General features: G+C 39.0%; 1 protein-coding gene across 1 annotated transcript; it reads left to right on the top strand.

Annotated features, from left to right (window-relative positions):
* Positions 1-1,097: 1,097 nt before the first annotated feature.
* Positions 1,098-22,059, top strand: mettl1 (methyltransferase 1, tRNA methylguanosine). Its single transcript, XM_080424028.1, has 6 exons — positions 1,098-1,296; positions 2,474-2,607; positions 3,337-3,521; positions 14,123-14,236; positions 19,063-19,164; positions 20,351-22,059. Exons 1-6 carry the CDS (start codon positions 1,211-1,213, stop codon positions 20,465-20,467), a joined length of 738 nt encoding a protein of 245 aa, XP_080280154.1. The 5' UTR covers positions 1,098-1,210; the 3' UTR covers positions 20,468-22,059.
* The last annotated feature ends 214 nt before the right edge of the window (positions 22,060-22,273 follow it).

Raw genomic sequence — 22,273 nt, 5'->3', positions numbered from 1 at the left:
AATATTAAAAATAAATGAAAAAAGTTATGGAAAATTCATGGCCCCCTCACACATTAGTAGGACACTCTAATGCGTGAGGGGGCCATGAATTTTCCATAACTTTTTTCATTTATTTTTAATATTTTTTTTAAATGTGTCCCCGTCGGGAGAGTGAAGTATCCCTTTAAGTAAAGAATTTTAGTACTTTTTCCACCACTGCTCAAGATCTGCTCGTGATGAATGGGCAAGTTTTTCTAAATCCTGCTGAAAGCCTCCAGTTTCCCAGTTTTTTGAAGTTCATTGATTCCAGGCAGAGGGGTCAGGGGTCGAGCCAACCACATGAATGTCCTTTTCCCCAAAACTCTCTTCTGGGTATACTGAGGCGTGTAAACAGATATATCAGACCACACCATCATCCATGGAGCCACCACCGGAGAAACTAGGTCTACTGAAGAAGGGCTTATCCTCCAATCTGACCATGTTAATTGTGAATCAAAGAGGAAATTAAATTAAATGGAACCAAATTGGACATGTAAAGCGTTCATTTGGTTCAATGTGTACACTCTTGTGGAGTTACAGACCTGTAAGGGTCTATTTGGTTCCTACTATAACTATACTATACTCAACACTACAAACCAACATACAGTATAAGTGTATCTATGTGCAGATAAGGGTATCTGCACATTTATACGATTACGTTACGATTCAAGGACTTTTAAGACCATTACTGAATCAAAAGTAGTCAACCTGCAAAACTATAAAAACATTGGAAGTTTTGTCAAAAATTACCCTAGAAAGAGGCACACATTTTGAAAATAGATGATTTGATTGTAGAGATTGTATATCGGCTATGTTCACAATATTTATCTGTGGAACCGCCAACCGAGTCAAACTAAATGTAATTCTTTTTTCAAATAGCCAATGTACAGTAGGCTATATAGGTTTAAACTATTAGTGCTTATTTTGGGCTTGTTTTCATAGACCTGGTTGCTTATTTCTCTCGCAACATCTGGCAACGCTGTCTACTACTGCGCTTGTTTTATGTTTTACCACCGCACAATCTGGCAACCCTGGTCTCTCGTTGACGTGAGTCACGTCACATACATGCGACCCGGTAGTTCCTACTTGGTCTTATTATTAAACGTGGTTTAGCTGCAACTTTTATAAGTGGAGCTGCTGACTTATCATTTAATACACTTAATACTTTAATACATTTAACACAAGATACAGGATGGCGACGAGCACGTCGATGCCACAGAAGCGTTTCTACAGACAACGAGCCCATTCCAACCCCATGGCAGACCACACGTTTGAGTAGTGAGTGAGATTATTGATGACACTATTGATACATGACTGTCATAGTCATGGATGATCTTCAAAATCATGTTTGCACTTTCTCCCTTTTTGGTCCGTACATCTACATAAACGTTAATATTTCAAATATAAAGTGCTTACCTCATGGCCACGGATGTTACAATTATGTTCGGGTCCTCAGAAGTACTCGTGTCTTCCGTATTGTTCAATAAAAAGCTTTTTAATCCGATCGGTGGCCATTTTCTCCGTATTTTCCCCATACGCTTTAACTGCTCGATCCTATCGGTTGGTAGGTGTACTGCACTCTGTACTGTGCTCTTGGTACATTATAACTCTATAAAAAAATGGCTGCCGATCGGATTAAAATGCTTTCTATTGAACAATACGGAAGATAAGGGTACTTCTGAGGGCCCGTACATAATTGTAACATCCGTGGTCATGGGGTAAGCACTTTATATTTGAAATCTGAACGTTTATGTAGATGTACGGACCAAAAAGAGAGAAAGTGTAAACACTATTTTGAAGATCATCCAAGACGGGCAGACGGTCATGACAGATGACCGTCTTGTGATCCAAGGCTATATTGATACTAGTAATTGATTAGTGAAAATGATGATGATGCTATTGCTTTTTAACCAAGTGGTTCTCAAACGTTTTCATGTCAAGGACGCCCAAATTGATATGTATTTTGTGCCAGGGAGGGACCCCCAAAGATACAATTCATGCAAAAAAAGAATAGTGGTTCACCAACTTTTTCGTGCCAATTAAGGACCCCCAAATTGACTGTATTTGGCCACGGACTTCCCATCTGAAAATATTTTGTGGCAGGGACCCCCAGAAGAGAAGATTTCTTTTAAAAAATTCAAAATTATTCAACATTTCTCAAACACTGTCAAGATCTGTGAGTGTTGTAGATCTGTTATTTTTGAATAGCTAACATATAAATGGATTAATTGGTTACAATGAATGTAATACTACATTAACTACTTTTGCTGTTGTGTGTTTTCCCTACAGTGGTGTTTTATTAGAAGTACTCAGTCAATTTACTAGCAATACCACAATGTAGAAAACAATACTCTTCAATTTGTTTTACTTCAGTAAAAGAACTCAAGTATCATTCATCAGTCCAGTGTGTCCAGACAGTATGGACTGAACTAATGTCTCTCATTTCATTCATCAGTCCAGTGTGTCCAGACAGTATGGACTGGTCAGATCTGTACCCAGAGGTGTTCCAGCAGCAGTGTGACAAACCAGCAGGTCCAACAGCTCAGGTGGAGTTTGCAGACATTGGATGTGGATACGGAGGCCTTCTAGGTACGTAGGTGATGCTAATAACATCTAGGGCTGGGTATTGCCTACAACCTCACGATACGATATGTATCGCGATACAGAGGCCACGATACGATATGTATCGCGATACAGAGGCCACGATACGATATGTATCGCGATACGCGTTGATTTTGAATAATGACCGAGTCCTACAAAATTTCTGGTGGTCCTAGACCTGGACCACCGATTGCCAATGTTTTGACAGAATATTGTCAGAAAATGATAAGTTTCCATGCAAATTAAATATTCTCTTTATTATTCTGAGTCTCAGACACACACAAACACACCATAGCTGATGGACAAAAAAACACCGCTTTTGTTTAATCAATAATCTTACAAAGACCTTATATTTTCTTCTCTTTTTTTTACGCGCCCTCTGCTGTTTGCATCGCGATACATTTTTTAAATTAAATCGATTTAAATTGTCACCAGTTTGAATCGATTTAAATAGATAAATCGTTACACGCCTACTTATTATCCCATTGTAATTGTCCCTCCATTATATCTCTCTCTCGTGTGTGTGTGTGTGTGTGTGTGTGTGTGTGTGTGTGTGTGTGTGTGTGTGTGTGTGTGTGTGTGTGTGTGTGTGTGTGTGTGTGTGTGTGTGTGTGTGTGTGTGTGTGTGTGTGTGTGTGTGTGTGTGTGTGTGTGTGTGTGTGTGTGTGTGTGTGTGTGTGTGTGTGTGTGTGTGTGTGTGTGTGTGTCCCCTCACAGTGGAGCTGTCTCCACTGTTCCCAGACCAGCTGATGTTGGGTCTGGAGATCCGGGTCAAAGTGTCAGACTATGTCCAGGACCGCATCCGCTCCCTGAGGGCCTCCCAGCCAGGAGGCTACCAGAACATCGCCTGCCTCCGTAGCAACGCCATGAAGTACCTGCCCAACTTCTTTGCTAAGGGACAGGTAAGGTTTGATTGTGATATGTACTGTCTTTATAGTGATCAGTTGTACAGGAATAATAATATTTGTAAAAATATGTACTTGGAATAATATTGAACAGAAAATAACCATGTGTTTGCTTTGAGTTATTACATATTCATAATATATGCTAATTAACCATAATAAACATGCCAAACGGATGCACAGCAAATGTCCTTACACCTGAGTGAGATAAAATATTCATTCACTTGCCACAAAACCACCAAAATGCAAGTTTTATGACCTGTGAACGCTCACGCTGATCATACTACAGCGTCACACAAAAGCATCAAAAGTAGTAGATCTACAAGCTCGAAATGTGGTCTACAAGCATCACAAACGCGTCGCGTTTTGAGCTTGATCGGCTAGATCGGCTATTTTTGCTACTTTTGTGTGACATAGAATGGCGAAAAAAGTTAAAATACGGCGAGACAGTATATGCAATGTGGCCCTCTGGAGTGAGTGTGGAAATCTAGCGGCCCTTTCCATCATCAAAGTTGCATCACCCCTGCACTCTAGGGCCACGTTGAGTCTAGGGTTCCACCGATGTACTCTTGAAGCTTCATTCATTCCTGCATCACGCATGGACCTGTGCTGCTGCTGTGCATTATGCAGCAGATCAGTGACACAGAGACAGAGAGCCCAGTGATGCATCACACAGGTCAGACAGTGGCCAGTGTCCAAAGCTCACACTATACCGTCCGTGAACTATGATGCAATCCCCCCCACTGATCAAATAGAAACCACAAGACAAGTAGGAGTGAAGTGTGTGTGGAAAATGCAGGAGAAACTTATCTTGTCTGTTTCTGGTCCCCCCCTGGTTATGTAATAGAGATGGAAAGCTGTTTCTATCAGAGTGAGGATAACCAGGTTTGTTTAAGCTATTAAGACCTGTAGAAGCATCTGTGTGTTATTTTTAGATTTGAGCTAAAAAGCATTATTTTACACTTTGGCTATTCAAAAATAGCAGATGAGCTTGTAGATCTGCTATTTTTGAGAAATCGTAAAAATGTGTGCAAATCTTTGAATATATATTTTTTCAAGGGAACATTTGGAACTCAAATCTTTGCTTCTGGGGGTCCCTGGAACAAAATGTTTTGAGATGGGGGTCCACGGCCACATACATATCATTTTGGGGTCCTTGACATGAAAAAGTTTGAGAACCACTGACATAGTAACATAAGTTTAAAAAAATAAGTTTTTAGAAGACATTCTTAATGGGTTAAGACCGGGAACGCATCTGTGTCATTCTAAGATTTCTTTGACTATTTAAAAAATAGCAGATATACAAGCTCATGTGCCGCGCTACGAGCTTGTAGATCTGCAATTTTCTTTTTATCTAATAAAAATTTGTGCAAATCTTTGAATATATGTATATATTTTTAAAGCGAACATTTGTAACTCAAATCCTTGCTTCTGGGGATTCTACAAATGTCTTCTAAATCCTAACAGTTGTCTGAAAAACAATTATCAGTGGTGTTCAAAACATTTTCATGTCAAGGACCACCCAAAATTATGATATTTGGCCGCGGACCCCCCATCTCAAAATATTTTGTTCCAGGGACCCCCCCATCTCCCAGAAGCAAAGATTTGAGTTAAAAATGTTTGCTTTAAAAAAATAATCTACAAGCTCGCTATGAGCTTGTATATCTGCTATTTTTGAATAGCCAAAGAAATCTAAAGTGACACATACATTTGAATGGGTTAGATACAGTGGACATTAGTGAAGTGGCTAAAATAGCAATTGTACTGCAATTGCACAAAAACTTTTAAAAGGGGTGTGTAAGTGATATTTCTTTGTTGAAATAGTGTTTGTATATTGTAGAGCAGGGTTCCCCAATAGGCGGCCCGCGAGAGGCAACTGCGACGGGCCGGACAACATTTATTTTTTTATTTATTATTTTTTAAATTATCTGTATTACTGTTCAAGCAGACTGTAACAAACACATCTGGAAGTAAATTGTTGATTGTGGACTTATTTTGATTTTCAGTATGTACAACTCGCTCCTGTTAATCTGACTTGTAACAACCAAATATTTTAAGTAAATGGTTGGTTCTCAATTCATTTTGTTTCCAGAGTACATTTTTTTCCTTGTGTGACCCTCAACACAGGATTTAAGAATCCCAGGCCTAAAATAACACAGTGTCAAATTAGCTAGATTAGAGAAAAAAAAAGAATAACAAACTAAAAAATTGCCCTCAGCTTGGTCCCCTAGACATAATTTGGCCCTTGGGGAAAACTAATTTGGGAACCCTGCTGTAGAGCAGTAATTCTCTAACTTTTTTTAATTTCAAGGACCGCCATAACTCTTGAGAGAGTGTACACATCCCCCGGTTTCTGGCTTCATGACGCCGTGTCTTTGAGCATATGGCATATGGACTGACTATCTTATATATCTTCCATGCTACGTCAGAAACATAATCACATTCTAACTCGCTCCAGCGATTGGCTATAGTCCTTCTGGTTCCTTTTGCCAGTTCAGAACTCAGAAAGACTGCTTTCAGCTTTAGTGCACCTGAGTCTTTGAACCTCTTGCAACAAGAGCTTAAATTGAATACCCTATAGCGCACAGGGGTCTTCAAAGTTTTCAGGCTAAGGACCCCCTAGCTGAGAGAGAGATGAAGCAGGGACCCCCCTCTATATTGTATAAAATTTCAGATTCAAAATGTTTTGTTTACGTGGTCTGCTCTTTTTCTCCTCTACACCTATACCTCTTTGCGAGGCGTTGTGAGCTTGTAGATCTGCTATTCTTGGCTAAAGTTCTCCTCAGAAAAGGGAGAAACGGACGTTAGGGTTCAAGTGGTTAAGGTAAAATAAAAAAATCATATCACACAAATATTTGGCGGACCCCCTGTAGTAACTCTGAGGACCCCCTAGGGGTCCCGGACCCCCTGTTGAAGACCCCTGTCCTGGCATCTATTGGCCATTTTAGGAATTTATATAATAACCGTGCATTACCTGTATGCAACTGTTTTAACTGATTGCTCTTAACATGCAACTGTTTTAACTGTTTATGTCAACTTTATTGTTTTTTTCTTGTTCTTGTTCTTATGTTATTTATACTGTATGTGTGTGTAATCTCGGCATCATTGTAAATGAGGGTCTCCCTCAATGATCTCTCCGAGAATCTTAAATAAAGGTTAAATGAATGAAAAAAGACACTGAACGATCGGGGAACAGGTTGGTTGCATCGTTGCACACATTGTAAAATGCTTTGGGTAAAGGCACTGTAAAAATGCAAACCATACCATTTTAAAAGACATACAAATGATTCATATTATATTGTAAAATCACAGTATTCTTTCCATTATCGTGAAAGCAAGAAACGACTTAAAACAAAGTTGATATATGGGAGAATCATACCACTCAAATTCAGAACCATGTGTTCCTTTGGCCTGGGTACGCTCCAACAATGTTTTTGGACATGAGAACTAAAAGACTGTTTCTTGTGATGTTATCAGGTAATGTAACGTCTGGAGCTCCTCCATGGGAAATATGTGGGGAAAGATGTTAAAAGTGATGTATAGAGGCACCTAGTGCTGTTCTAAATCAAAGGCACATTGTCTGCTTTAAAGTTGAAAGCGTTACGACTGGAATGAAGGGCCAGTTATCGTGTGTTATCAGCCTTAACCCATTAAGACCGGGAACGCGTCTGTGTAATTTTGAGATTTCTTTTGGGCTATTCAAAAAATAGCAGATATACAAGCTCATAGCGCGGCACTCGGTGCCACGCTATGAGCTTGTAAATTGTGAAAATTTGTGCAAATCTTTGAATATATATATATATATATATATATGCATTTTAACTCAAATCTTTTGCTTCTGGGGGGTCCCTGGAACAAAATATTTTGAGATGGGGGTTCGCCGCCAAATACATATTTAAGAATGTTTTCTAAATCCTAACAGTATGTTACTATATCAGTGGTGCTCCATCTTTTTCATGTCAAGGACCCCCAAAATTATTTGTATTTGGCCACGGACCCCCCATCTCAAAATGTTTTGTTCCAGGGGACCCCCAGAAGCAAATATCGGAGTAAAAAATCTTATATATATATATATAGTCAAAGATTTGCACACATTTTCACGATTTTTCAAAAACAATTGCAGATCTACAAGCTCGTTGCCGCTCTACGAGCTTGTAGATCTGCAATTTTTTTGAAATGCCAAAGAAATCTTAAAATGACACAGATGCGTTCCCGGTCTTAACGGGTTAATATGTTCTTGGTTTTATGGAGCATGATGGCCCAGACTTCATTTCTGATGACACAGCACTGCAGCAAGGCTGAGAGGCAAGTCTCCTGTATGTTATGTGACTCTGTCTGTCTGGCAGAGAGTTGTTTATCAGCACTTATAACTGACAGTTATGTCCTGGAACACATGAGGAGGAGGATGGTCTGACTGCAAACTGAGCAACGTTTCTCTTTTATATCGCCACTGTCGGGCTGAAACCTCATATCTCCCATATTATAACTTTTTCATACTAGAGCATGGGTGCACCAAATTGTAGAACGCGATCTACCAGTAGGATTTAAAAATAGACCACATGACATGCCCCTAAAAAATACCAATTAAAATATATGAAAAAAATATTTATAAACAAAAATCACGAAACCATTTTCTTGGCAACTGCCACTTGAATTAAGGTGAATTGATTGATTGACATCAAGAAGGGCCTGTCAGCTCCCTTCACGGCTTCTATAGAGCAGGCAAACCCCCACAATGCGATGCTTTGTTTTCAAGTATTGCCCGCAAACGTCAGTAGTATTACAAAGTTACCAAAAATGTGCATGGCAAAAAATTACCCGAAAACCTACCCCTTCCATACAGAATGGGAGGAAGACTCACCCCCCCCCCCCCCCCCCCCCCGCCCCCACACACTATTTACCATTCCATGTGCGTTTGTCTTATATGCCACGCCAGCGGCGCTTATTCTAAAAGACCCCTCAGGTATGTTTTTCAATTATTTTCAGCAATGGGATAATACCTTTTTTGGGTGGGTAGATCTTGTTGAGCTGGTCATTTTAAAAGTAGTTCTCGAGTCAAAAAAGTGTGGGCACCCCCTGTACTAGAGCGTGACACGAAAGCATCAAAAGCAGCAGATCTGCAAGCTTGTAGATCTGCTTTTTCTAGTTTTTGTATTTGAATCCAGAAAAGGTAACAGTTTTAGACAGTTTCCACCCCGACAGAGACGATGTGAAAAGGTACTGCATTAGAGCTGGGCAATTAACCGAAAATATTATCGAAACCGACTCAGAACCCAACCCAATACAATAACTGACTTGATCTTGCTCATGTAGGTTAATCGAATAATCAAGAAGCAGGAGTTTTTATTGGATAATGTTTTTTCTTCTTTCTTGTATATCAATTTATACACAAATCCACGGAGCGCTGCCCTGTAGGTGGCGCAGCCATTGCTTCGGTGTCAGACTCGGTCAGCTGCTGTCACACGGTGTCAGTCAGCTGCTGTCACTGACTGCTCACGTTACTCTTTTACCTGCTTTTTACTAACTTTTTCCAACACTAACTTTACAAAGATGTACAGAAAATGGGGACAAACCTGTGTAGTTTATGGCTGCTCCAAACAGCCAAGCAGGTAAAAAGTAAAACGTCAACAGACGGACAGAAACCGTAGCAGCAGCTGACCGAGTCTGACACCGCAGCAATGGCGGCGCCACCTACAGGGCAGCGCTCCGTGGATTCGTGTATAAACACGAAAAAAGTCTTCATCGACTAAATTGATTGATTATTAACCACTTAATGGGCAGTGGTTAAACAACACTGCAGCCTTTTGTGTGGTCAAGTATGTCTGTGGGTCTTATGAATATTTAACCAAAGAAAAGCATTAACACCAGCTTGTTGTGACTAATTGGAACACAGGTTATTTTTTTCCCCATTTCCTGAAAAGTGACCTGTTTTAGACATTACAGTACAAGGTTGAAATCAAAATCAGTAACGGTAACCATTTGTGCGTTTACAATTAATCTAAACCTGTTTAAAACATAAGAACAAAGGCATTCTACTGTTGCGCCTCAGCCTTAAACGGCCTGTCCGGTGCGTCACAAGGGTAGGGACACTAGATGCAAGATTAGATGAACGCTGGAGCAACACGGACAATTTAAGCGGACGTTTCGGTCTTTCGACCTTCCTCAGAGTCATGAAACTGAGGAATGTCGAAAGACCGAAACGTCAGTCAACTATTACTTGCACTTGAAAAATAAAAGGCTTAAATTGTCTGTGTTGCTCCAGCGTTCATCTCTTCTTGCTTGTTTAAAACATAGTTTGACTTTTCAATGGGCTTATACTATATAGGAGGGTCTAAGCCAGTGTCTGATCAAATGAATATCAAATATCTAAATATTGAAACATGCAACTTAAAAAACTGTCAGTTGTTTGCACACAAAAAGCCAGATTTAATGAAATAAACCCCTTTCAGTAATGGATGGCTTATCCTTAGACTGACACCTAGGTTTTTCAAATTAATTCTGGAGTCAGGCATGAGTTAAGAGCTGCTTAATATAGCCATGGATTTGTTTAAACAATGGGGTTATTGAACGTATGCCTGACGCCACACAGAACCATTTATTTATCCCTTCCAATTAGCTTCTGATGTGTGTGTGACTTGTTGAAACAAACCAGCATTAGACTACACACCTACACACACACACACACACGGCGAGCTTACAGTACCCAGGGTTAAATGAGGCAAACCATGGATCATAACTTTACCTCAAATGCCCTCTGTATTCTCTGGAGTATTGCCCACACATACTGTATAAACATACTTAGCATACATTAGAGTTAAGCTGAGAAACGGACACGTTTATGGAAACAGAGGCTGGTGTTTGAAATAAAAGGAGAGAGGGAAAAAAAACGTTAAATCCGGGAACGCATCCGTGTCATTTTAAGATTTCTTTGGCTATTCAAAAATAGCAGATCTACAAGCTCATAGCGCTATGAGCTTGTAGATCCATTTATTAAAAAATATCCATTTATTAAAAAATATCCATTTATTCAAAAATAGCAGATATACAAGCTCATAGCGCGGCTATGAGCTTGTAGATCTGCTATTTTTGAAAAATCAAGAAAATGTGTGCAAAATAATATATTTATATTATTTTAAAGCGAACAGTTTTAACTCAAATTTTTGCTTCTGGGGGTCCCTGGAACAAAATATTTTGAGATGGGGGTCGGTGGCCAAATTCATATCATTTTGGGGGTCCTTGACATGAAAAGGTTTGAGAACCACTGATATAGAAACATACGTTTTTCAGAAAACTGTTGGGATTTAGAAGACATTAGAAAGACTTCTTTCGTGTTCATAAATTGATATATAAGAAAGAAAGGAACATGAGCAGTCTATGACTATGACATCTATGATGTATGACTCCAAAGCCCCGATCAGATCGGAGCCCCTTTGACTTACGTTCTACCACTGGTTCTCAAACGCTTTCAAGTCAAGGACCTCCAAATTGATATGGACCCACATCTGAAAATGTTTTGTGCCAGGTAGACCCTCATAAGAGAGGATTTATGTAAAAAAAAAAGAATCTAAATCAGTGGTTTTCAACCTTTTTCATGCCAAGGACCCCTAAATTTATATACACTTGGCCGCGGACCCCGATCTGAAAATGTTTTGTGCCAGGGACCCCAGAAGCAAAGATTTGAGTTAAAATGTTTAAAAAATATATATATTCAAAGATATGCACACATTTTCAAGATTTTTCAAAAATAGCAGATCTACAAGCTCATAGCGCTGCACTCGGTGCCGCGCTGTGAGCTAGTAGATCTTCTATTTTTTAAATAGCCAATGTATAAATGGATAAAGTGGTTAGAATGATTGTGATGCCATTTTAACTACTTTTTGCCGGGACCCCCTGGTTTAAAAAAGGTCTTAAGAAAGCAGACACATCAAGCGAGTCTTTACTCAAATGAAAGAGAAACATCACGGTGGTGTAATACTCCTCCAAATGTCCTTTTTTTTCTTCTTCCAATGTACTTTTTTTGAAAACCCCCAAAATAGCCCAAAATTAAAGTGACATTTTAAATTTTCATTTTCCCACCTGATGCAGTGGAAACATAACCAGCCCCCCCCCCCTGAGGCTCTGTGGCAAGTCCCCAGCGATTATATCCTCCATATTATTCTGTCTTAACATGACATTATTTATTTTAACTAATAAAAACGTTACTAGCTGCCAGACTTAATATTGGCGAGACCGCCGGCGGCTGCTGCTGCTGCTGTAGCAGCACAGCGTATTCGCTGTTGTCGGGCAGAAACCTCGTATCTCCATGATTATTTTTTTCTTCACTTTTTAGTTATTTTTTGTAAATGAATACCCTACTTCATCAGACCACAGTGTCACACAAAAGTAGCAAAAATAGCCAAAATAAATCTAAAATGCTATTTGCTTTTATTGTTTCCAAGTGAACGTGGCTAAGTCAGTGTGTGGGGTTTTATGAATATTATTCAACCGATGAAAAATATTAACAAGAGCTTGTGACTAAACAACAGGGGTCTTCATTAACAGGGGGTCCGGGACCCCTAGGGGGTCTGAGAAGAACATTTAGCCAAAAATAGCAGATCTACAAGCTCACAACGCCTCGCGCTGCGAGGCTTTGTGAGCTTGTAGATCTGCTATTTTTTGGCAAAGAGGTATTAGGTGTAGAGGGGGGGAAAAAAGAGCAGACCAAGTAAAAAAAAAGAAAGTTTAATCTGAAACACAATTTGATATAATATAGAGGGGGGTCCCTGCTTCATCTCTCTCTCAGGCCAAGGGGGTCCTTGGCCTGAGAGAGAGAAAAAATGTTGAAGACCCCTGGGCTAAACAATAACTACATTTGATCCATTTGGAACACAGATATATATATATATATTTTTATTTTGAATTTTCTGACAGTTTTTTTTTTTTTACCATTTTTTTGAAAGGTTTTGTTTTGGACATACAAGGTTTCCACCTGTCAGAGACGATATACGTCATGTCAAAGACAGTAGTGCCATGGGGAACTTTTGGGAGGGGAAAAGAAATGTGGAGGGAAATTCCACTTTTACGATCCAGACTGCTTAACAACTAACTACTAAATATAATGAGAGCTGCATAAGAGTGATGACTCTTCGTACATTATGAAACTTGCAGTGGTGGACAGTAGTGAGAAAGTACATTTACTTGCGTACTGTACTTAAAGGGGATATATTTCACTTTCAAACATGTTTGGGGTCGTTTTAACGTCCATTCAGGCTTAGCCCCAGACAGTTTTTAAGATGCTTTAAGTTTTTGCCGGACCCAGGGGGTCTGGCTTACATGAGGCTTGGTACCTGTTTTCTCCATACATGGGCATGGTCACTTTGTCCTTAGGCCCCAGCCATAAAAGTCTGTCCCCCTTTCGTCCATACATGGGCATGTTTTGGACCCGTTTTCTCCATACATGGGCAAAAAACTGGTTTTGGTCACTTTGTCCTTAGGCCCCAGCCTGTCGTCCATACATGGGCATAGACACAGGCTGACACGTCATGTGAAGTCTGGGTCTGGCAGAACCAGGTCTCCTGGTCTTGTTAAAGGAATATTTCACTTTCAAAAAATGTTTGGGGTCATTTTATTGTCTACTCAGGCTTTTTGGAGCACCCTGGACAGTTTTTAAGTTGCTTGATTCAGCATTTATTTAGATATTTGATATTCATTTTATCAGACACGCCCCCTTCCTATACAAACCCATTGTAACTTCAAACTCCACTTTAACCGTGTTAGATTAAACGGAATTACCCGCACTTGGTTCTGGTGACTGATATTGTCCTTCTAATACGTGAGGGGGCCGTGTTTTTTTGATTACTTTTTTTATAAATCTTTTTTGATTTTTTTTATTGTATTAGATTTTTTTTCATTTTCCCCAACATTTTAAAAAAATAAATGAAAAAGGTAATTGAAAAAACACGGTCTCCTCACGTATTAGTGGGACAATATCAGTCACCAGAACCAAGGACGGGTGTTTTCAATGAATCTATCATGGTTAAAATGGAGTTTGAAGTTACAATGGGTTTGTATAGGAAGGGGTCGTGTCTGATAAAAATATGAAATATCTAAATAGTTAATCAAAATAACTTTGATTGTATTTTTTGGATACTTAGCCTACACTCCACTACATTTCAAAGACAAATATTGCACTTTTGCTATTTTCACTATTCTTTAAAAAAAACATTTGTATGTCAAAAAATGTACAGAAAATATAATTTGTACTTTTGAATCCTTAAATATATTTTAGAAGCATGTAGTTTTGAATACTTAAGCAACTTTACTGCAGTTGCTAATATTTTACCAGAGGTATCTTGTACTTTAACTCAAGTTCTGGGATTGAGTACGTTGGTCCACACCAGTGATGAAATGTGAGGTGACTATACGGTGACCCTTAACTTAAAGAAGAAGGTGGTTCCTTTATATAATAACATACACATTTATTGACAGAAGTATCGACAGAAGGAGTGAACGGATCTGTTTTGTTTATTTTCTTCACCAAGGTCAGATAACTCATTGTTTTTACACCTTATCTTTTTGACCTATTTTGTTGTGTGTTTGTCTGTGTTTTTTTCCCCTTTCAGCTCAGTAAGATGTTCTTCCTGTTCCCTGACCCTCATTTTAAGAAGACCAAGCACAAGTGGAGGATCATTAGTCCAACGCTGTTGGCAGAGTATGCCTACACACTGAGGATAGGGGTAAGTACTGGTAGGCCTGGCACAATTAGTACATAATCGTCAAATCGCAATTATTTGAGATGATCGCAATTTTTTTTGTTGCATAATAGTCATAATCGTTTCCATGCAGTGGTGGAAAGTAACAAAGTACATTTACTCAAGTACTGTACTTAAGTACAATTTTGAGGTATTTGTACTTTACTTGAGTACTTCCAATTTCCAATACTTTTACTTCTACTCCACTACATCTCAGAGGCAAATATTGTACTTTTACTCCACTACATTTATTTGAAAACTTTAGTTACTAGTTACTTTGTAGATTTTGATTATTATTACAAAATATATATTAACACATCGAGTGCCATAAACGGTCCGGACCGCTTTTGAGGATCCAAACGAGAAGTGCCGAAAACGGTCCGGACCGTTTTTGACCCAATTCTATTTTTATACGAGTGGCCCACGTGGGGCGCTAAAACGAAACTTTGACATCACCCAAGGAGTTTCTGAGAAGAAGAGGCTGGATGTGGCTCCATGTCAAAAATCCTTCCGGTCGGCGTTTTCAATGTTATCTCCTTGACTAAAAGCTTAATATCTCCATTTCTTTTTAACGTGGTGGAAACGAGCCGTTTTCGATCGGCGATCACGCTGCAATGGAGGATCGCGTTGGAAATATTATTGTTCCAGGCGTTAGTCGGGACCCTCCGCCGTCTCGCACGCACGCTTTGTTTACATGCACTTCCGCGTCGGGGCTGCTACAGCACGAAACGTATAACGCAAGTGGATGGAAGAAATGCAGGCACTCAACGTATAATATTTTAATAAACCTCTGGCACCCAATGTGTTAACTACTTGAGCCCTATATACATTTTGGCCATTTGAAAATAGCATTATTGGCTATCGGCTATTTTCAAATAAAATCTTGCGGGGAAATTATAATAAGCAGATATGGCAACCCTGACCCCTGGGGGTCCCCGCCCGGACCTCACTTTGAGAACCACTTGTCTACACCCTTCCCAAGACCATCTGTAGGGGCTGGCAGTGATGATGACAGAGGGACTACATGGGGGAGAATTGGCATAACGACTAAATTGGGAGAAAATGAAAAACGGAAAAAGATAATGATTCTGATTTTATAATTTGTGCTGGACTTGGCTGAGTGGAAGGAGATTGAAGCACATATTGAGTTCATGGGACACAAAGTGGAGGCTTGTGTTAGAACACAAGCAACACAAGCATTTTGTGTTGCTTGTGTTCTAACACAGAGATTTAGATCAGTGTTTCTGTTTCTCAAACCTTTGTGGCACAGGGTCACCCCTGTTAATAACCTTTTTCATCCCACGACACCCCTGAATTACATTGTTACTTTATAGCATTGGTTGGGGTCCTTGAGGGAGTTCCAGGGGGTCCCCAGCTAAATGATGGATAGTTGGGTACCAAATTGACCTGTATGGGTCTATAACTCTGAGAGTGTACAAATGGAACCAAATGGACCCTAACGGGTCCATTTGGTTCCATTTGTACACTCTCAGAGTTAAATTAACATTGATTTTACAATATCAATTGGGGTCCCAGAGATAGAAATGCCATTACATGGGGGTCCGTGCCATTACATGGGGGTCCGTAGCCTAATGCATGTCAAACTGGGGGTCCTTGAAATAAAAATGGTTAAATCACGGCTAGAGCCGTAAAAATCTTCTCTTATGGGGGTCCTTGACATATCTGTTCAAATGGGGGTCCGTGGGCTAATATGTGTCAATTTGGGGGTCCTTAGCCTATCTACAAGATCGGCTATTTTCATTCGTTTTAGGTAATACATATTGACATTTTTTGTATAGTATATAGTATAGCTTTGACGTAGTAATGGTCTTTTTTCTATTTTGTTTCATTTTAGACGTATTGAAAGGTCTTAAAAGTCCTTAAATTGACATTTTATACCCTGTATGCACTAATACTATATGTTGATTTGTTTACTGTTGAGTGAGAAAACAATGTTGCACATTAAGCTAATCATCTGGGGGACCCCCCCCCCCCCAAAATAAAAATCATGTGGGGACCCTCTGGGGGGTCCCCGACCCTTAGTTTTAGAACCACTGTGCTCATCCTGGCCTCATGAAAGGGTAACAGCAATGAGTTAACTTTAACACGCAGTGTTAAAGTGGAAGTCTGTGCCATTGTTGAATTTTCCAAGAAATCTATATTCTTGTAACGCTATCTTGTCTGCACTCCAAAGCAAACACCACTGACATCTAGGTGATTAGCCTCCGTGTCGGCTGTAGGTTATTTTTACTCTTCTTTTTTTTTCTTTTTTTCTTTTTTTGAGGGAACGCTGCCCAAAGATTTGAGCAACGTCAGTCAGGCTTGAGTGATTGAAGATGAAATAAAGTTTTTTTTTGTGCCATCCGTAGTTGGCAGTGATGGACGAAGTACTGGCATGTTTTACTTAAGTATTAATCTACCGCAATCTAGATATACTCTGTCACAAGCAAGAAGTCCCGTATTCACAATGTACTTTAGTAAAAGTAGAAAAGTATCGGCTTCAAAATATACTTAAAGTACCAAAAGTCTTTGTGCAGAATGTCCCATTCCACAAGTTAACAATGTATTTAAAAAATATTTTGAAAATAGCCGATCTACAAGCTCACAATCTTGTAGATCTGCTATTTTCAAATAGCTGAAATATATATATAGGGCTGAAGTGGTTAGTACAGTACTTGAGTACTTGTACTTAGTTACTTCCACTGGAAGTTGGGAGTTACTCCAGCATAATCGTTGCTGTCGAGTGGAAAAACCTTGTATGGACAAGACTGTTAGTTTAAAGAAAATGTAAAAAAATAAATAATAACCTGTGTTCCCGTGGATCCCATGTAGTTATTACAGTATGTAGTTATTTCAGTATGTAGTTATTACAGTATGTAGTTATTACAGTATGTAGTTATTACAGTAAGTAGTTATTACAGTATGTAGTTATTACAGTATGTAGTTATTACAGTATGTAGTTATTACAGTATGTAGTCATTACAGTAAGTAGTTATTACAGTACGTAGTCACAAGCTTTTATTAATACTTTTCATTGGTTCAATATTTATAAAACAAACGGACACATTTAACCACTTTCACTTAAACATAAAAAAAAATAGCTGGCTATTTTTGCTACTTTTGTGTGACACTGTAGTACAGGGGTGATGCAACTTTGATGATGGAGAGGGCACCTGATTTTTTTTTGTGCTATTTTTTTTTATTGGAATCATCAAAAGTAACATTTGTATTTAATTTCAAATGTATTTAGTTATACTTATGTTAACTTTATGAACTTAAATTACATTGGACATAAAAAAGACAATAGACTTAATACTAGTCATTAAAGGGACACTTCACCCAAAAAAAACTTTGTTTCAATGGATTAGTCACCCCATGGAGACTTGAATTCATGGATATTTTTTTGTTTTTGTCTCATTCCTAAGACAATAATTTGATGACCAGTGGACCGGTAGGCAGCGGTTCCGGTAGGAGACACAACGGAGACTCGTGTCTCCAGCGGAACCGCTGCCGGTCATCAAATTATTGTCTTAGGAATGAGACAAAAAACAAAAAAATTCAAGTCTCCATGGGGTGATTAATCCATTGAAACAAAGTTTTTGTTGGGGTGAAGTGTCCCTTTAAGCTACTATTATATAGACAGAAGTAATTAAAGCGGGTCATGTTTGCATGTTTGGAATTGTAACAGCCGAAATCAATAATATATCAGTATTCCGATATTAACCTGCGGGCCGCATTAAGTGAAGGTGGGGGCCGCCTGTTGCCATGTATGATCTAGTATGATGGGCATTAATTTACGGAAACAAACACTTCTGTCTTGACTGCAACGATATGTCATTTTCAAGCTCTAAATATTCTGCTTTGTGTTTTAGGTCATGAGTTATTGTCAAGTCAAGTCACCTTTTATTTGTATAAGCGCATTTAAAAACAACAGAAGTTGACCCAAAGTGCTTTCCATTCACAATAGCATCATAACGACCGCATGAAATACAACATTATAAAAAGAAACATAAAAGCAATACCTCATACAAATACATCATGATTAAAAGAACATAAAAAGCAATACAAAAAAATACATTCAATGACCAGAGTAGGCCATGAGTTCAGTTAATTGCCCTCAGACTGAGCTGAAGGCAATGGAGAAGAGGTGGTTTTTAGGGCGGATTTAAACCTTTCAATGGTGGAGCTGGACTTAACTCATTGACTGCCAGAGTTAAAAGGTTGTCTATAGCTGTAACCTTGAATTTATTAATATTTTCGTTTTACCGAGTGCCACGCTACGAGCTTGTAGATCTGCTATTTTTGAAAAATAGTGAAAATGTGTGCAAATCTTTGAATATATATTATTTTAAAGCAAACATTTTTAACGCAAATCTTTGCTTCTGGGGGTCCCTGGAACAAAATATTTTGAGATGGGGGTCCGCGGCCAAATACCGATACATGTTGGGGTCCTTGACATGAAAAAGTTTGAAAACCACTGATATAGCAACATACGTTTTTTCAAAAAAACGATTTAGAAGACATTTTGTAGAATCGGAACCTCAGGCCTTAATGGGTTAGAAATGCTGGCAGAAGCTACAGCCTGTTTTTAGAAAACCCCTGGCAGTGAATTTGTTATATTTGACCCAAATCCACCCAAAAACTGCGTTTATCCGTGGCTAAAACCGCGATCCGCGCATCTCTAGTGTACACTAATTGGTGTGTTCTTCTGATTGTTCGCAGGGTTTGGTGTACACTAATTGGTGTGTTCTCCTGATTGGTCGCAGGGTTTCGTGTACACTAATTGGTGTGTTCTCCCGATTGGTTTGCAGGGTTTGGTGTACACCAACACAGACGTGGAGGAAGTGCACATCTGGATTGTGAAGCACTTCACTGAACATCCGCTGTTCACACGTGTTCCTGACGAACAACTGGTATGATAAGAAAGATGTTATAGTCTGATTATCAAGTCTGTTGCTGTTAAACAAATAACTGCGAACCTGAACAGAAGAGAATTGTATTTTCATAGTCGCATAAATGAATGATTTTATATTTGTTTATTACACGGCTTGGTTGATTGCGTTGCTTGTTTTTTTGCCGTATCCAACATGGTAGCCATGTAAACAAACACACAATGTCATTTACAGCCAAACATTTGCTCTCAAGAATGTTTTTTGAAAACATTTGAAGCGAGAAATAAGACGATGCAGTAACAGAATATTGATTCTATTTGATCAATAACTATTAAGTGAAAATAGCCGATCTACAAGCTCACAACGCGTCGATGTAGATATGTAGGCTATTTTCACTACTTTAAAATGTATTAAAGAAAAAGGAAAACAAAGTCTCTAAGATTATGCATAAGGGGTAAGGATAGGGGGCCCATAGGGGGGGCCCATAGGGGGGGCCCATAGGCTCCGTAGCATGTGTTAAGAATACAGGTAACCTCGCGTCACCAGACTTTCCACCTAAAACTAGCCTTGTGATCCGGTTTGGAAAAAAGGAAAACACAAATCGTGGTTCCGGTGGTTGGTTCCGGTTGGTGTCACATTGTTTTTGTTCCCCACATAATGCGAATCAATTCGTTTAGTCTTGCTAGTCGCTATGAGTTAGAATAAAAGATGGACGTACCAAACCATTATTATACCAAACTAAACACATTTTAAACTAGGGGAATCATTTTGGAGATGCACGGCGCTGGTGGTTCCGGCCACCTGATGACATAATGATTACGTTAAGTTATTTCCGCTCAGACTGGATCAGAAACCCGAAAATTGGTATTGATCCCAGGCCACCATACAGGTAAAGATTTAACAGATTCCAGGCCGACTTGGTTGCTTTTGCGTCCCCCATAGCCAGACGTGGTATATTGCTCCACTGGAAGAACCCAGTGTGTCATCATCATGGGTAAAAGATTTCGTTTTCACCATTATTAGTTTAAAAATATATATATTTGCACGAGTTCATTCATTTATTCTACTCCCCCCTGGGCATGGGAGGGTTTGTTTTGGTGTATAGTACCGGTAGTTGTTTTGTGTCTCTTTTTTTTGTTATGTCAGGTATGTCTTGTATTTTAAAATGGGGGAAAAAAGCAAATAAGAATATCTGGTTGTTTGACAGGCTGAGGACGTCATCGTCAGTCGTCTGGGGACATGTACAGAGGAGGGGAAGAAGGTTCAGAGGAACGGTGGGAAGAACTTCCTAGCCGTGTTCCGGAGGGTAGAAGATCCAAACTAAAGACCTTAACGGTTTAGGAGTGGTGTTCTGATATAATAAACCCTCTATATACGCATGGAGGATCATAGATGGATGAGTGGTTCTCAAACATTTGAAGGACCCCCGCAGTATTTGGCCACGGTGGACCACTGTACATAGATGACCAAAACACTGCCGCTGTGTGTGCGTGTGTGTGTCGTATTGTGGACCAATCACAACAGGTTCAGCTAATTGACGTACAGGTGTGTTCACTCACACACTCAATGGACTCGTTCACACTTACCTGAAGTTTAGGGTTTTTATTATTTAGATGTTCATATATTTTATATTGTGATTTCAAAACTTTTTTGTCTTTCTTTGATGCTTAACACATTCATTGCCAGGTATTAGTTATTTAATTAATCCGCCACTGCCAACTGTTTTACCTTATTTTGAGTCTTTTTGACGATCCAAACGATGTCTCAGTAGAAGGACGGGTCTCTCTCCTTTCCACCGGAGAAAAAAAACATTGTAACCGTGATTGTCCGTTCTGTAGTTATCGGCAGTTGAATATGGCTTGTTTTCACCAAAGACGCAGTCTCGGAGAGGAAATCCGAGATAAATGTGTTTATATGAATAAAAGTAGTGGACTGGATGATTTTTTTTTTTTGGTTGGATGATGTCATTTCCGGGTGGATCCTTCTCTCGAAGTCGAGGCATCATTCATAGGTTGGCGAAGAGCGCCCTCTAGCGTAATCACTAAAAACATGATATTTTTTTTAATGATGTAATAATACGACTTTGGCAGTGAACCGTTGGATTTTAGATGACATAATATTACGTCCGGCAGTCGATGTGTTAAAGGGCAAGACCACTTTGGTAGAGGTTTGGGTTGTGTAGTTCCCTTGCCATGGTGTAACTCCAAAGGTGAACGAGAAATCAAATCAAATTATTGCGCCATTGATTAGAAATTGATAATTCAAAATATGCTCCTCATTGACTTACATTGTACGGTAAAACAGCTCTCAAAGTCACTCTTTTAGCACATAAACAAACACAAACCTTCATTGCTGATTCAGACAGTATAGAACATCACCAAACCCAGTACTGTGTCTTTTTTAAATAAAAATGTCAATTATTTTTTATTTCTGGTCCACCTTTGGAGTTGCATCATGGCAAGGTAACTACACAACCCAAAACCTCTAACAAAGTGGTCTTGCCCGTTAACATCTCTTCGTTGCTCATACATCTTTGGAGCATTGAAAATAAATCTTTGGTCATTTGCATTATGTTTTATTTATTTTTTATAATGCATTCATGGTGTATTTGATTTCCAGTAAAAGAAAAAAATGTAGTACCAGCGTTTTAACTAAAGGGATAAATAAACATTTTGTTTCGTTTGTTGGGACATTGTCTGAACACAAAGTGAAATACAGTATGTCTTCATTAATGACCTGAAATTATAGTCAAATACACAGATGTTCTTTTGTCCTCATGTTTATTATACAAATAAATTTACTTCCTAAATCAAAGGGTTAGGATATTTTGTTTGTAATGAATTCCAGAGTCAGTCACAAGCTTGTTTCCAACGGTGAGTTCTCCTGAGCATTTCCATTGTAGGTCCAGAGATTTTGGGGATTATTTTGTTTTTTTTCTTCATGTTTAACCACGTGTACAGTGTCATTGATTCACAGTCTTCCAGTGAATCGGACAGTGAAATTGAAAAAAATATATAAAAAAATATTCTGCTGTATATTTAGAATTTTTGTTGTCTGATTAAATCTTCTCTACAGTACACAAGACATTAAGACCTGAGGCGATTCTTCAAAATGTTTTCTAAATCCTACG

This window comes from Gymnoscopelus braueri, assembly GCF_963280865.1.
Source record: "Gymnoscopelus braueri genome assembly, chromosome: 3".
In the NCBI taxonomy this organism is placed as follows: domain Eukaryota; kingdom Metazoa; phylum Chordata; class Actinopteri; order Myctophiformes; family Myctophidae; genus Gymnoscopelus; species Gymnoscopelus braueri.
Note: the sequence above shows the minus strand (reverse complement) of the source record. Positions and strands in the feature narration are given on the sequence as shown.